Source organism: Phyllopteryx taeniolatus, chromosome 16 (assembly GCF_024500385.1).
Source record: "Phyllopteryx taeniolatus isolate TA_2022b chromosome 16, UOR_Ptae_1.2, whole genome shotgun sequence".
NCBI classification, from domain to species: domain Eukaryota; kingdom Metazoa; phylum Chordata; class Actinopteri; order Syngnathiformes; family Syngnathidae; genus Phyllopteryx; species Phyllopteryx taeniolatus.
The window spans coordinates 9,130,330-9,147,099 of record NC_084517.1 but is presented as its reverse complement, the minus strand read 5'-3'; the positions used below and the strand labels follow the sequence as shown (position 1 = coordinate 9,147,099).

The 16,770-nt window shown below is 42.5% G+C and overlaps 1 protein-coding gene across 2 annotated transcripts in view; it reads left to right on the top strand.

Moving 5' to 3' along the window:
- LOC133466293 (myosin-10) overlaps positions 1-16,770 on the top strand; it is a 74,936-nt gene that overhangs the window by 28,593 nt on the left and 29,573 nt on the right. Inside the window, exons 4-6 of one of the 2 annotated variants that reach the window (XM_061749848.1) lie at positions 10,107-10,134; positions 13,052-13,154; positions 13,490-13,519. In XM_061749848.1, the coding sequence (XP_061605832.1) occupies positions 10,107-10,134; positions 13,052-13,154; positions 13,490-13,519 (161 nt within the window). The remainder of the gene's footprint in view (positions 1-10,106; positions 10,135-13,051; positions 13,155-13,489; positions 13,520-16,770) is intronic. The other variant, XM_061749849.1, reaches the window with a different exon arrangement.

Below are 16,770 nucleotides of genomic sequence, written 5' to 3'. Positions count from 1 at the left end.
TCTTGGGGGATAAATTATCAGCAAAAGGAACCCTGCTGTGCTAGACACACTGTGAACGAAAGTGACATTCATGTTGAGTATGTGTGTGAATGTTTTACACTAACAATACAATATATACATACGCACAGTATATAGTGTGCGTTAATTCTCGAGACTGCATGCTCCCACCAGCATGATCTAAAACACTTTCATTATACATCACATGCTCTGTTCCATCCATCCATTTTCTACCGCTTATCCGAGGCTGGGTCGCGGGGGCAGTAGCTTTAGCAGGGACGCCCAGACTTCCCTCTCCCCAGCCACCTCATCTTGCTCCTCTCCATGTGGAGGAGCAGCGACTCTACTCTGAGATCCTCAAGGATGACCGAGCTTCTCACCCTATCTCTAAGGGAGAGCCCGGACACCCTGCGGAGGAAACTCATTTCGGCCGCTTGTATCCGGGATCTTGTTCTTTCGGTCACCATGAATAAGCTGTCACAAGTTTGATCAGACACATTTGCACCAACATAGCCCTATACCAGTCCTGCTCAAGCCCTTTAACTCAGGCACGCAACACAGAAACGAAAACAAGCACACACACAAAACAGAGTTACATCAACCAGTTCTGAATGATTAAAGCATGAGGTCGTTTGCATGTATGACATCATTATTAGAAAAGCAACACGCTAGAATTCTGTTGAACAAGCTGGTCAAAATCTCCACAGCCACCTCTCCTATAAGCTTCCATACCTCCACAGGAATGGCATCAGGATAAACTGTCTTTCCATTTTTCATCCTCTTTAATGCCTTTGTAACTTCCCCCTTACTAATCATTGCCACTTCCTTCTCAACCACACTTGCCTCTTCTACTCTCCCTTCACTCTCATTTTCCTCATTCATCAACTCCTCTAAGTATTCTTTCCATCTATCTAGCACACTACTGGCACCAGTCAACATATTTTCATTTCTATCCTTAATCAGCCTAACCTGCTGCACATCCTTCCCATCGCTATCCCTCCGTCTGGCCAACCTGTATAGATCCTTTTCTCCTTCTTTAGTGTCCAACCTGGCACACGTCATCATATGCCTCTTGTTTGGCCTTTGCCATCTCTACCTTTGCCCTATGTCGCATCTCAATGTATTCATTTCACCTCTCCCCAGTCCTCTCAGTGTCCCACTTCTTAGCTAACCTTTTTCCTTGTATGATTTCCTGTACTGTGAGGTTCCACCACCAAGTCTCCTTCTCTCCTTTCCTGCCAGAAGGTACACCAAGTGTATCTAGAACTGAATGTGGGGACTTTGAATGTTGGGGCTATGACAGAAAATCTTGGAAGTTGGTTGACATGATGATTAGAAGAAAGGTTGATATATTGTGTGTCCAGGAGACCAGCTGGAAAGGCAGTAAGGCTAGAAGTTTAGGGGCAGGGTTTATATTATTTTACCATGTGTAGATGGGAAGAGAAATTGAGTCGGGGTTATTTTAAAAGAAGAGTTGGCTAAGAATGTCTTGGAGGTGAAAAGAGCATCAGATCGAGTGATGAGGCTGAAACTTGAAATTGAGGGTGTTATGTATAATGTGATTGGTGGCTATGCCCCACAGGTAGGATGTGACTTAGAGGTGAAAGAGAAATTCTGGAAGGAGCTAGACGAAGTAGTTCTGAGCATCCCAGACAGAGAGAGAGTCGTGATTGGTGCAGATTGTAATGGAAATGTTGGTGAAGGAAATAAGGCTGATCAAGAAGTGATGGGTAAGTACGCCATCCAGGAAAGGAACTTGGAGGGGCAGATGGTGGTAGACTTTGCAAAAGGGATGCAAATGGCTGTATTGATCACTTTTTTCCAGAAGAGGCAGGAACATAGGGTGACCTACAAGACCGGAGGTAGAAGCACGCAGGTGGAGTACATCTTGTCCAGACAATGTAATCTGAAGGAGGTTACCGACTGTAAGGTAGTGGTAGGGGAGAGTGTGGCTAGACAGCATAGGATGGTGGTGTGCAAGATCACTCTGGTGGTCGGGAAGAAGATTAGGAAGACAAAGGCAGAGCAGAGAACCATGTGGTGGAAGTTGAGACAGGATGAGTGTTGTGCAGCTTTTCGGGAAGAGGTGAGACAGGCTCACGGTGGACAGGAGGAGCTTCCAGCCAAGGTGGTCAGAGAGGCAGGCAGGAGAGTACTTGGTGTATCTTCTGGCAGGATAGGAGAGAAGGAGACTTGGTGGTGGAACCTCACAGTACAGGAAATAATAAAAGGAAAAAGGTTAGCTAAGAAGTGGGACACTGAGAGGACTGAGGAGAGGTGAAAGGAATACATTGAGATGCGACATAGGGCAAAGGTAGAGATGGCAAAGGCCAAACAAGAGGCATATGATGACATGTGTGCCAGGTTGGACACTAAAGAAGGAGAAAAGGATCTATACAGGTTGGCCAGACAGAGGGATAGCAATGGGAAGGATGTGCAGCAGGTTAGGCTGATTAAGGATAGAAATGAAAATATGTTGACTGGTGCCAGTAGTGTGCTAGATAGATGGAAAGAATACTTAGAGGAGTTGATGAATGAGGAAAATGAGAGTGAAGGGAGAGTAGAAGAGGCAAGTGTGGTTGACAAGGAAGTGGCAATGATTAGTAAGGGGGAAGTTACAAAGGCATTAAAGAGGATGAAAAATGGAAAGACAGTTTATCCTGATGCCATTCCTGTGGAGGTATGGAAGCTTATAGGAGAGGTGGCTGTGGAGATATTGACCAGCTTGTTCAATAGAATTCTAGCATGTGAGAAGATGCCTGAGGAATGGAGGAAAAGTGTGTCGGTACCCATTTTTAAGAACAAGGATGATGTGCAGAGCTGTGGGAACTATAGAAGAATAAAGTTGATGAGCCACACAATTAAGTTATGGGAAAGAGTAGTGGAGGCTAGACTCAGGACAGAATTGAGTATTTGCGAGCAACAGTATGGTTTCATGCCTAGAAAGAGTACCACAGATCCATTATTTGCCTTGAGGATGTTGATGGAAAAGGAGCTACATTGTGTCTTTGTAGATCTAGAGAAAGCCTATAAGAGTACCCAGAGAGGAACTGTGGTACTGCATGCGGAAGTCTGGAGTGGCAGAGAAGTATGTTAGAATAATACAGGACATGTACGAGGGTAGCAGAACAGTGGTGAGGTGTGCTGTAGGTGTGACAGATGAATTTCAGGTGGAGGTGGGACTGCATCAGGGATCAGCCCTGAGCCCCTTCTTGTTTGCAGTGGTGATGGATAGGCTGACAAATGAGGTTAGACTGGAATCCCCGTGGACCATAATGTTTGCAGATGACATTGTGATCTGCATTGAAAGCAGGGAGCAGGTGGAGGAACAGTTAGAAAGATGGCCTGGAAAGCAGAGGAATGAAGATTAGCCAAAGTAAGACAGAATATATGTGCATGAAGGAGAGGGGTGGTGGGGGAAGAGTGAGGCTACAGGGAGAAGAGATAGCAAGGGTGGAGGACTTTAAATACTTGGGGTCAACCGTCCAGAGCAATGGTGAGTGTGGTCAGGAAGTGAAGAAACGGGTCCAAGCAGGTTGGAACGGGTGGAGGAAGGTGTTAGGTGTGTTATGTGACAGAAGAGTCTCTGCTAGGATGAAGGGCAAAGTTTATAAAACAGTGGTGAGGCCAGCCATGATGTACGGATTAGAGACAGTGGCACTGAAGAGCTTGTCCTATAGGGACAAGCCGTAAGGAAAAGAAGAAGATGAAATTAAAAACATCAGTCCTTTGGGGATTGTGCATCAGTCCTTCGGGGATAGTGATTATGCGGCAGGAAGGTACTACTTTTTTTTTTTTTTTTTTTTTTTACACACTGCTCCATGAGGTATGAGTGATCTGGCTTCGCACCGTCAGTGCAGAGGTTATACTGGGGGAGAGGTGAGGTGGGGAGGAGGAGATGGAAATGAGAGCCACAGAGAGAAAAGGAAAGCACAAAGGAAAGAGAGATTTAGTGAGGAAGTAATAAGCTTCTGGCAGGGAAGAAAACGTTCCATTTGGTTGACCCATGCCTTGCCTGCATGGCATCCTGGGAAAATATGACCTAGCAACGAGCTGCCAAGTGGGTCAAGGTGGCCACTTGGACCAGGTTGATGTTTATACACTATTAAACAAGTTTAAAAGTTAATGTAGGCATTAGAATACATTAACAGCAACACAAATCTAAATTAAATGAAATCTAAAACTAAGCTATTTATTGCCAGACACTATCATCTGTTAATTTGCTTATGCGAGAACATGTATCCAAATGCTGTTTGAAAAACAGATGAGGTACAGAACAGAAGAGTAGATGTGTGTTGTATTGGAATATGGTGGATGTTTTCACCCATTTTTCTTCTAGTACTGCTTTCTAGTTTAGGGACCGTGGGTTGATAAAAGCAATAACTTTCAGAAAACTAAAGGGGATGTGGGATGAAAGAAACGATAGTCTCACTGGAAGATGATGGATCTCCACAGGAGAGCAAGGTCAAATGAAAGTGAATAGAACATATGCAGTTTAAGAGGAGAAATAGCTGTCTGATGAGTAGAATAGAAAGTGACTGGACCTTCACAGATGTGTTTGTTCCACTTTTTTGTTAATTTTGTGCTTCCGCCATGACTGGTGCGTGGCCTGTTTACTTGGCAGTCACTTGCAATGTTCCATTTATTGGCTATTGTTTTCCTTTAGAAGATCTTATTTTTCATTTTACTGCTGCCAGAGGATGTAAACGTGTCCTGTGGAGAGAATTTATATCCTAGGAAAGACTTTCGTGTCCCATGGTGTTTATTAACGCAACTAGATGTGACTTAAACTCTGATTTTCTACGGTGCTCAGGGTGTAAATGTACAAAATCATTAGAATTTTAAACTGGTTTGCTTGTCATTTTGTGCAGATTGCAGAAATTATCTGGTGTTGCTTTTCCAATCATGATGTCATACATGCAAACGACCTCCTGCTTTAATCATTCAGAGCTGGTTGATGTAACTGTTTTGTGTGTGTGCTTGTTTTGGTTTCTGTGTTGCGTGCCTGAGTTAAAGGGGTTGAGCAGGATTGGTATAGGGCTATGTTGGTGCAAATGTGTCTGATCAAACTTGTGACAGCTTATTCATCTTTCCCAACATCTAACACAAAGCTTATTATATTCATTTGACATATTTTTCACCTTTGTATCTGTTGTTCTAGCCTGTCTGTGTTTGTAGACAAGCTATTTAAGCGTGAGGACAAAAAGTCATATTTTTGCAAGCTCACAACAAATATGCAGCCCTGCTCTTCATCTCATGTTGGCTTTAAACAAAATACAGTAGATGAAGACACTCTACCACAACTCCGCTTTTCCAAATGCCTTCACTGCCTATTAGCAAGGATGACCTCATTCGTAAGCTTGATTGAAGTTTGTAAATCCTACAACCAGACACACATCAGCGTCTTGGATGGTTTAGGATGATAAATCTGTTGGTTTTGCCAGTATTGAGTTGAAAGTATGGAGAGGTGTTTCTAAATTTATCTTACAGGAAATGAAAAAGCGCCTCACTTCCTACCACAAGAATTCCAGCAGATATTGATGGAAGCAGGAAGAAAAAACTCTATAAACCCACAAGGCATTTTTTTAGAGAGAAAATAAGCTTGTAACCTCTTGCAACCTCAACTGGCACCTTTGTGATAGATACCGTTTATTAATTTCTTGAGGGAAATGGAGGTTTTATAGTAGAAGTACTTTTCCCTGAGCCTTTTACATTATCCAAAGTTCAACTTCACAAGTTTTGTTGAAGAAAACAATGGATTATAAACCATGTTTGGACAGTCCAAAGGTGAAGTAAGCTCCTCCATGATTAAGACTCTCACGTCAGCCTGCATAACAAGACTGTCAGTATTACCCAATAATTAAGGTTTTAAGTGTCACGTACCAAACCTCAGTTGCATTACAAGTTTATATTGGAAACAGGAGGAGACTTGCTGCATTTTGGTGTCCATTATATACTGGTGGAGATACAGCTTTGCTTCTCAAAGCAGTTATTTTCCCCCTCTTTATAAGAAAAACAACTGCTTTTACATGGAATCATGTAAAAAAAATCATGTTAAAAAAAAAAACCTGCCCTTCTTGAAAAGTTTTGGCTGAAGCTAAAGTTATGTTATAACATTGACACAATAGCATATTCATTCATTCATTTTCCGTACCGCTTATCCTCACTAGGGTCGTGGGCGTGCTGGATACTATCCGAGCTATCTTCGGATGAGAGGCGGGGTACACCCTGAACTGGTCGCCAGCCAATCGCAGGGCACATACAAACAAACAACCATTCGCACTCACATTCACACCTAAGGGCAATTTAGAGTCTTCAATTAACCTACCAAGCATGGTTTTGAAATGTGGGAGGAACCCAGTGTACCCGGAGAAAACTCAAGCAGGCACGGGGAGAACACGCAAACTCCACACAGGCAAAGCCAGGATTTGAACCCCAGTCCTCGTAATTGTGAAGCAGCTGTGGTAACCAGTTGTTCACCATGCCGCCACAATAGCATATTCATTTTAAAAAGTATAAGAATATGAAAACATGCACCAAGTTCAGTGGCACATCCTAGGTCCACTGCAACCTTCTCGAACAATATAATTGTTGTCACTGTTTTGTTAAATTGGCTATAGCTAGGTATGTCACGATAATTACTATATCGGCTTATCGTTTGATAAATAAAATGGACTTGATAATGTTTCCGGATTGTTAAATTGTGATTGTTGTGGTTGCCCTGCGATTGGCTGGCAACCAGTTCAGGGTGTACCCCGCCTCCTGCCCGATGTTAGCTGGGATAAGCTCCAGCACACCCGTGACCCTAGTGAGGAGAAGCGGCTCAGAAAATGGATGGATGGATGGATGATTGTTGTGGTGAGCCAGCGAGCAGATCACACAGTGAGGTGACACAGTTCGACGGCTGTGTCATTAGCCGCTAGTGGGCTCATGGAACGGCGGTGGACTAGTACACTCTTGTCGGTGCTGGCTCCGTCCAATACGCTACACTCCACATCCTTGCTCCATGTGCAGCATGTAGATTCACACAACAGAGACACGTTAACTGTTTGTTGTCACGAGCATCGCCCCACCATAGCGATGTTGTTTATTTTTGTACTTTCTTTGTATGTATGGATTACTTGGGCTATTCCCAACATCTGGCGAAATTTTCAGGTCAATAGCACCTTTGAAAGTATATTTAGTGAGAAAAATGGTGAAGTGTTAAATACTTAATTACTTAGGGATAGTTTTAGGGAAAATATATCCATCCATCCATTGTCTGTACCGCTTTATCCTCACAAGGGTCGTGGGCCTGCTGGAGCCTATCCCAGATATCTTCGGGCGAGAGGCGGGGTACACCCTGAACTGGTTGCCAGCCAATCGCAGGGCCCATATAAACAAACAACCATTCGCGCACACATACACACCTAAGGACAATTTAGAGTCTTCAATTAACCTACTATGCATGTTTCTGAGATGTGGGAGGAAACCAGTGTACCCGGATAAAACCCACGCAGACACGGGGAGAACATGCAAACTCCACACTGGCGAGGCCGGGATTTGAACCCCGGTCCTCAGAACTGTGAGCCAGATGTGCTAACCAGTCATTCACCGGGGCGCCGGAAAATATATCGTCTTGAAAAAATTAGCGTGACAGGCCTAGTTGTAGCTTTGTTGATGGAATTTACTTTTCCGTAGAGCATAAAGAGCAGACTGACTGTAATACAACCAGAATGGTGACTGCAGTCCTTGACAACTGTCATTGTATTACATGAGGTTTTTAATCATCTGGTTCCGTTTTGAAGGAGGGAAAAGGGGGAGAAGTGGGTTTGGTAAGCAGTTATGTGTGGGATGTGGTTTTGGTTGTGGGTATGAGAAGATTAGATTAGGTTATGTTGCAGATTTGCATAATTGAGATTTTTTTTTGTAGTTCATTGACGACTTTATCTCATAAAATAAATAGTGCTGGAGTCTTGACGTGTCAGCACTAATTAGCCCTCAAGATTTTGTTACAACTTTTAACAGACCCCCAATTAACTTGTTCTTTTGAAGAGACCTGACTTCTTCACTCTAATAATTGAACTACATAGACAACAACATATATGTTGTTCATCTTTTTCCAAATCAACTGTGAATTATTCAAAGTATGGCAATGTATATTGAACAAAAATATGAACGCAACACTTTTATTTTTGCTCCCATTTTTCGTGAGCTGAACTCCAAGATCTAAAACATTTGCTACATACACATAAGGCCATTTCTCTCAAATATTGTTCACAAATCTGTGTTAGTGAGCATTTCTCCTTTGTCGAGATAATCCATCCCACCTTACAGGTGTGTATCAAGATGCTGATTAGACAGCATGATTATTGCACAGGTGTGCCATAGGCAGGCCACAATAAAAGGCCACTCTAAAATGTGCCGTTTTATCACACAGCACAATGCCACAGAGGTTGCAAGTTCTGAGGGAGCGTGCAATTGGCATGCTGACTGCAAGAATGTCCACCAGAGCTGTTGCCCGTGAATTGAATGTTCATTTCTCTACCATAAGCCGTATCCAAAGGCGTTTCAGACAATTTGGCAGTTCATCCAACCAGGCTCACAACCGCAGACCACATGTAACCACAGCAGCCCAGGACTTCCACATCCAGCGTGTTCACCTCCAGGATTGTCTGAAACCAGCCACCAGCTGCTGTTACAATCGGTTTGCATAACCAAAGAATTTCTGCACAAACTGTCAGAAACCGTCTTAGGGAAGCTCATCTGCATGCTCGTCGTCCTCATCGGGGTCTCGACCTGACTGCAGTTCGTCGTCGTAACCGACTTGAGTGAGCGAATGCTCACATTCGATGGAGTCTAGCATGTTGGAGAGGTGTTCTCTTCATGGGTGAATCCCGGTTTTCACTGTTCAGGGCAGATGGTTGACAGCGTGTGTGGCGTCGTGTGGGTGAGCGGTTTGGTGATGTCAACGTTGTGGATCGAGTGGCCCATGGTGGTGGTGGGGTTACGGTATGGGCAGGCGTATGCTATGGGCATTTTATTGATGGCATTTTGAATGCACAGAGATACCGTGACGAGATCCTGAGGCCCAGTTTTGTGCCACTCATCCACGACCATCACCTCATATTGCAGCATGATAATGCACGGCCCCATATTGCAAGGATCCGTACACAATTTCTGGAAACTGTAAACATCCCAGTTCTTGCATCGTCAGCATACTCCCCAGACATGTCACCCATTGAGCATGTTTGGGATGCTCTGGATCGGCGTATACGACAGCATTTTCCAGTTCCTGCCAATATCCAGCAACTTCGCACAGCCATTGAAGAAGAGTGGACCAACATTCCACAGGCCACAATCAAAAACCTGATCAACTCTATGTGAAGGAGATGTGTTGCACTGCGTGAGGCAAATGGTGGTCACACCAGATAATGACAGGTTTTCTGACCCCCCCCCCCCCAGATCCCCACAATAAAGCAAAACTGCACATTTCAGAGTGGCCTTTTATTGTGGCCAGCCTAAGGCACACCTGTGCAATAATCATGCTGTCTAATCTGCATCTTGATATGACACACCTGTGAGGTGGGATGGATTATCTTGACAAAGGAGAAATTATCACTAACTGATTTAAACAGATTTGTGAACACAATTTGAGGGAAATTGCCTTTGTGTATGTAGAAAAAGTTTTAGATCTTTGAGTCCAGCTCATGAAAAATGGGAGCCAAAACAAAAGTGTTGCGTTTATATTTTTATTCACTGTATTTAGACTACAGTGTTATCTGCAAATGAGCCATTAGCCAACATAATCTGGCAGGAAAAGTTTGTGAATGCACACCTCAGTGAGCAAAATTAATCCTGTCCTCTGGATTTGGGTCTGTTTTATCTTGTAATGCAAGGAGAAAAACCTTGACTTTCTGGTCTCTGTGTCAGCTAATTGTTGTTAAAGGTTGCTGGAGACCGACCTCTGGCATGGTGAATGCAACATCTTTGTTTTTATGTCAATTTGCTGTCTGCACGTGTTTATGAAACTGTATTCAAGAATTTCCAAATGTTTTTTTCATCCAAAAACTCATGAAAAAAGTATGGAAAACAGAAAGATGGTGACTGTTCTTTTCTCATCTCAACAGATCGTGAGGACCAATCAATTCTTTGCACGTGAGTATTGTGACTCTTCATATTACTTTGGCCTTTATGAAAGCTCACCATAAATATCTTGCTTGGTCAGTTCGCTTGCTAATTATTCCCATTTTCATCTCTCATCATCATTCACTCACCCTGAAACAGTTGACCAGTGCCCTTCATCCTGTCATGTTTTAGTTTAAGATTACTGCAAATACCTTCTTGTGGCACAGTGGTTGTCCACCCCGATGTTTGGTTCCCTGCCCTCATCATCTATAGCAAAATCATTTAGACTTGCTTTTTGATTTTGAGCTGCTGCAGTCACACACTTTTATTCTCAAAACTACAGCCCAGTTGTTGACGACATCAGACATTTTAAAGGTGCTTGTTTAATAATCATTGTTTGTATTGATTATTTGTATTTTTAATATAAATGTAAATTACTGTTCAGGGTGGGACGAAAAGTCAATATATCACATTGTTATCCCTCAAGAGACACCAGCGATACATCAGTCAATATTTTATTCATAACATTTTATTGCGAATATATAGTCATAAAAATGTTAAAATATTGTTGTTAAAAGATGGCGTCATGTATTCAAATTAAATACGTAGACATACATGAATGAAAATATTAAAGAATAATTCTATTTAAAACTGCGCGTGCACCTACCTTTTATTTCTTGTTTTAACAATGACAATATATAAACAATATATAACTACCGTGTCCGTCAGTAGGTTCAGTGTAACAAGAAAGTTGGAGTCTTAGCTGACTCTGGGCATAAGGCAGACTACATCCTTGATTGGTCTCAGTTGCAATAATATTCCAACTTCAAAGGCAAAGGCAGGTTATAAACTCTCCTGCAGCTATTTTGCTAGATTGCTGCAGAAATGAGGCTCTAACAGTGAAAATAAACTCCTGTATTCACAACTTTATCCAGATTCTCACCAAAATAATATCCACGTTCTTCGAAATTGTATAGTTTCTTGAAAATTGTATATTTATACATGCAAATCAGTCGCCTTTCGGCGATATTCACCATTTTGACCTCAAAATAGCCCATTTGCGTGAATAGTATAGATCTGATGAGTTTTTCCTTGGGGTAGGTCGGTATCGCCGACGTCATAGGCTGTTTTGTACTCCTTGAACACTGGCAGCTAGATCCATTTCACACATCCACCATCCACACACAGACGTAATTGTGAAGATTACTCCGCGGCGGACTAATATGGGAGCGCATTGGCCTGAGGTCCTGTCACAGGAGTTGACGAGACCAGAAAAAACACTTTGCCGCTTCTGCTGTTAAGATGTAACGGTACTTTTACTCCGTTACAATGATCTAAATGTCGCACGATACTTTTATTTATCAATTATTGCTTATTTATTATTCTATTTTTTGCGCGAGACTACGACTTCTGGATTGGGCCCTGTTTGCACCAATCCAGTTTAAGCGCTAGTGACGTTTAAGTCTAGCTCACCAATCAAATGACACAAGAAACTCACACCTCGCACAACTTCTTTTATTGGGCTGTCACCTTTTTCATGCCTTTGGCATTTGCATGTCTGTATATTATGTTTGGCACAAGGCACGGTGGACGACTGGTTAGCACATCTGCCTCACAGTTCTGAGGACCCGGGTTCAAATCCGACCTCGTTTGTGTGGCGTTTGCATGTGCTCCCCGTGTCTGTGTGGGTTTTCTCTGGGTACTCCGGTTTCCTTCCACATCCCAAAAAACATGCATGGTAGGTTAATTGAAGACTCTAAAAAGCCCATAGGTGTGAATGTGAGTGCGAATGGTTGTTTGTATCTATGTGCCCTGTGATTGGCTGGTGACCAGTTCAGGGTGTACCCTGCCTCTCACCTGAAGATAGCTGGGATAGGCTCCAGCATGCCGGCGACTCTAGTGAGGATAAGCAGTACAGGAAATGAATGAATGAATGCTTGGCACAATCCTGTTAACTATATCTGTCCTCCTTTTTACTGTTTTACCATGTCAGAATGACTGCTGTAAAAAAAGAAAACACACACGATGCACAATGAGTACATTTCGTACTTCAGTCATTGCATCATTTTCCTAAAAATACTTTTATATACAGGTATTTACCCACGGATATCAACCAACAAAAGTCCTCTTTTGGATAAGAACAAATGTCATGGTGTTGCTTATTTGCAATTACTTGCCCTGTAAATGAACCCTTTCCACGTTATAATAAACCAAAGTAGTTTGCCATTCTTTCAGTCTGTTTTCATATACAAGTAGATGATGAATAAAGATGTCGATAACCATAGCTGCACACAGGAGTTAAAGGGAAGATTCGTCAATCGTTACTGATGGCAATAAATCCAAGTTTCTTCCCAGCCACTCAGATGGTTGATTTATAGCTCAGATGGTTGTCTGATACGGAATAGAAGCACACCATTAAAAATGTGCTGTATATGCTTCCTTGTGTCTATTTGGTGTGTATTTTAACTATGAAAACATGAAGTCAAATGGGCTATTATGACCTACATTGCCATGTGTGTATCCTGCCTTTGCGGACTCACCCCTTGCATCTAAGTGCAGAGAAGCTAATAACCAGGTTGACGAAAGCCACTGGTATGTTGCTGCATGTAGAACTGCTGGGCTGCCTTCTGTCTTGGCCATGGTTTTCTAGGCTCTGCGACCTGACTGTGGGAAGTGTAGATGGTCCTCTCTCAACACAGCTATCATTAGAAACTGGCCTGAAAAAAGAGCCTGGAAACTTTGGCGACTGGCCCACAAAACCACACAGTGGTGGTCCAAAATACACTTTTGGCAGATGGGTGAATATAAAGAAAACAGCACATGCCTGCTGATGTTCACCCTCTCCCTTTGTTCCTTTGTCTTTCATATATCTTTTTCAGGTTCAAATGAAGCTTTTACAAAACTTGTTCACACCGTGTAGCCACAGGGTTAACCTCTTTGCTTTCAGAGGTGAATCAGGTGCTGGGAAGACGGAGAACACAAAGAAGGTGATCCAGTACCTGGCCCACGTTGCCTCCTCACACAAAGGACGCAAAGACCACAACATTCCAGTAAGTGCCCCACTCTGACTCCAGCTTTCGTCAAGCTTCTGTTTTCCTGTTCACTTCCTCTCCTTTCTTACCCTATCATCCATCCTCTCCCTTTAACTTAATAAAATGAATGGTCACGTTGAATATATTATTATTATTATACTATAGTTAATCCTGAAGTGCATAACCTACTTTGCATATTTTGCTGAATAGGGGTTCCACATTAATCGGCAGTTAACTTAATAGATTTGTATGTAGCTTATTGCTGCTTCATGCCATGCAATGGCAGTGTAGCCATTCTTTGTGGGGGCTTGTGTCTGATATAACACTTGCATTTGTTTATCCATAACAAACAGCCAGACTCTCCCAAAGCATTCAAGCTACAGGCAAGTGCATCTCCAACTATATCAATATTTATTATTTGTGTTTGCATGCCCTTATCGCCAAGTATCCACCACTTCCATGATGATTTTGCATGATTAATCGAAGCTTCTTTCTTCATGAGGTATTCGTTTATGCTGGCTCGACTTCCTTACGGGATCATTGGAATCCCGCTAAATCTGCCATGGAATCAACAGGATGATGAAATTTGAGGACAGAATAAGAGTTTTAGTTCAACCACAATTCCCATGAAGTTGGGACGTTGTGTTAAATATAAATAAAAACAGAATACAATGATTTGCAAATCATGTTCAACCTATATTTAATTGAATACACTACAAGGACAAAATATTTAATGTTCAAACTGATAAACTTTATTGTTTTTAGCAAATAATCATTAGCTTAGAATTTTATGGCTGCAACACGTCCTAAAAAAGCTGGGACAGGTGGCAAAAAAGACTGAGAAAGTTGAGGAATGCTCATCAAACACCTGTTTGGAACATCTCACAGGTGAACAGGCTCATTCAGAAGCAAAGATGGGGCGAGGTTCACCTATTTGTGAACAAGTGCGTGAGAAAATAGTTTAAGGACAATGTTCCTCAACGTACAATTGCAAGGAATTTAGGGATTTCCTCATCTACGGTCCATAATATCATCAAAAGGTTCAGAGAATCTGGAGAAATCACTGCATGTAAGCAGCAAGGCCAAAAACCAACAATGAATTCCCGTGACCTTCGATCCCTCAGGCGGCACTGCATCAAAAACCGACATCAATGTGTTAAGGATATCACCGCATGGGCTCAGGAACACTTCAGAAAACCAATGTCAGTAAATACAGTTCGGCGCTATATCCGTAAGTGCAACTTGAAACTCTACTATGCAAAGCAAAAGCCTTTATCAACAACACGCAGAAAGCTTCTCTGGGCCCAAGCTCATCTAAAATGGACTGATGCAAAGTGGAAAAGTATTCTGTTGTCCAACGAGTCCACATTTCAAATTGTTTTTGGAAACTGTGGACATCGTGTCCTCCAGGCCAAAGAGGAAAAGAACCATCCGGACTGTTATAGACGCAAAGTTCAAAAGCCAGCATCTGTGCTTGTATGGGGCTGTGTTAGTGCCAATGGCATGGGTAATGTACACATGTGTGAAGGCACCATTAATGCTGAAAGGTACAAACAGGTTTTGGAGAAACATATGCTGCCATCCAAGCAACGTCTTTTTCATGGACGCCCCTGCTTTTTCAGCAAGACAATGCCAAACCACATTCTGCACGTTACAACATCGTGGCTTCGTAGTAAAAGAGTGCAGGTACTAGACTGGCCTGCCTGCAGTCCAGACCTGTCTCCCATTGAAAATGCGTGGCGCATTATGAAGCGTAAAATACGACAACGGAGACCCCGGACTGTTGAACAGCTGAAGCTGTACATCAAGCAATAATGGGAAAGAATTCCACCTACAAAGCTTCAACAACTAGCGTCCTCAGTTCCCAAACGTTTATTGAATGTTGTTAAAAGAAAATGTGATGTAACACAGTGGTAAACATGACCCTTTCCCAGCTTTTTTGGAATGTTTTAGAGCCATAAAATTCCAAGTTAATGATTATTTTCTAAAAACAATAAAGTTTATCAGTTTGAGCATTAAATATTTTGTAGTGTATTCAATTAAATATAGGTTGAACATGATTTCCAAATCATTGTATTCTGTTTTTATTTGTTTAACACAACGTCCCAACTTTGTTGGAATTGGGGTTGTACTAAAACTCTTATTCTAGTCTAGTCTAGTTCACCAATCAAACGACACAAGAAAGTCACATAACCTCAACAATGTGTTTTATTGGGCTTCCCGAGCATAGGTATTAAAAGTAGCTAAGCCAGCCCGGCTCATCCATGTTGGGAAGGTCGTCGTTACCATGAAGGCAACGGCGCACTATTTGTCGTGTTTACATTTAGACGTACAAAAACAACAGCTCTCATGTATTGTATATGTCTGGTACTGTCTGCCCAACCGTGGATATTTCGGCTCACTTATAACTTGAGAAAACACAGTGTAGTAAATTGCAGATGTTTTGTTGAAGTTTTGAGTGTGCATACACACACGCCCACACACAGCAACATCAGAATTTGCATTTTATTTTATTTTTTTTATTATTTTTTTTATTGATGTTCATGCTCTGGTTAAAAAAATCAGAAGTTATACACTATTTACTCACTGTGTACTTTTTATTCAAGTAATTTTTTGGAGGACTACTTTTTACTTTTACAAGTGTCACATTATTGTGACGTAACAGTATTCTTACTTTAGTAGAATATTTGGCTACTCTACCCATCTCTGGAGCGGACAATCCTCTATTGCTACGCTTACGTTTAAGCAGCATTTTTGTTCATCAGATAAACCAGTGTCGTATTTGTTGCACTGGTCTTTTGTATTTTCCCTTTGAGGTGCTGCAGGTTGTGGCCCTGGTTGTGGTCCCAGTGGAACAGCGAAGCACACGTAACATCGGTGAGAAGAGCTGATCCACTTGTACATCTTGTATTAATTAGGATTCGCGCCTACATTTATCTCATTAGTTTACGGATGTTAAAGTTAAATGTATTAAGCGACGGAGCAATGTTAGGGATTGTGTCACAACACAGAATGAACTAACTTCAAATTTAGCAATGGCCAATAAAAACAGAAAAATACCTAATATTTAGTACTTAATATTTTCCTGGAGAATGCATTTGGGATTAGCCTGTCACAATTGGATAGAGGCTGGACCCAAGAGCAGGCGGAGGCAGAAAGGTTGTGATGAACAGTTTATTGAAAGGGTAATGGGAATGGTCCTTGAGGTGCGCTGGCGGGTGGTGGAGGCAGAGACGTGCGGCAGGCGGTGCCGACAACAGGTGCCGCCGACAACAGGCGGCAGGAATCCACTTGACGAGGAGCACGGAGGGAACACTGAGGACAAGGAGAAGGACGGGGGTCAGAGCGATGGCAAGGAATTAGGTTGCTTACTTGAGACAGGTGAGCCGTGGTACCACTAGAGGAGCTGCAATACTCTGGCAAGGTTTTCTGGTATCAGGCAGACTTAAATGCAGGTGCTAACAAGGGTTGATTGCTGACAGGTGCGCAGCGGAGGAAGGTGCTGGAAAGAGAGGAGGGGAGAGAGAGGGCGCAAAGCGCCACCCAGGCTCCATCAATAGAAGTGCAGGGCAGCTCATGACAGTTTTTGAAATTGGTAAGAGTGAAAAAGGAAGTGAAACAGACAATGATTGTA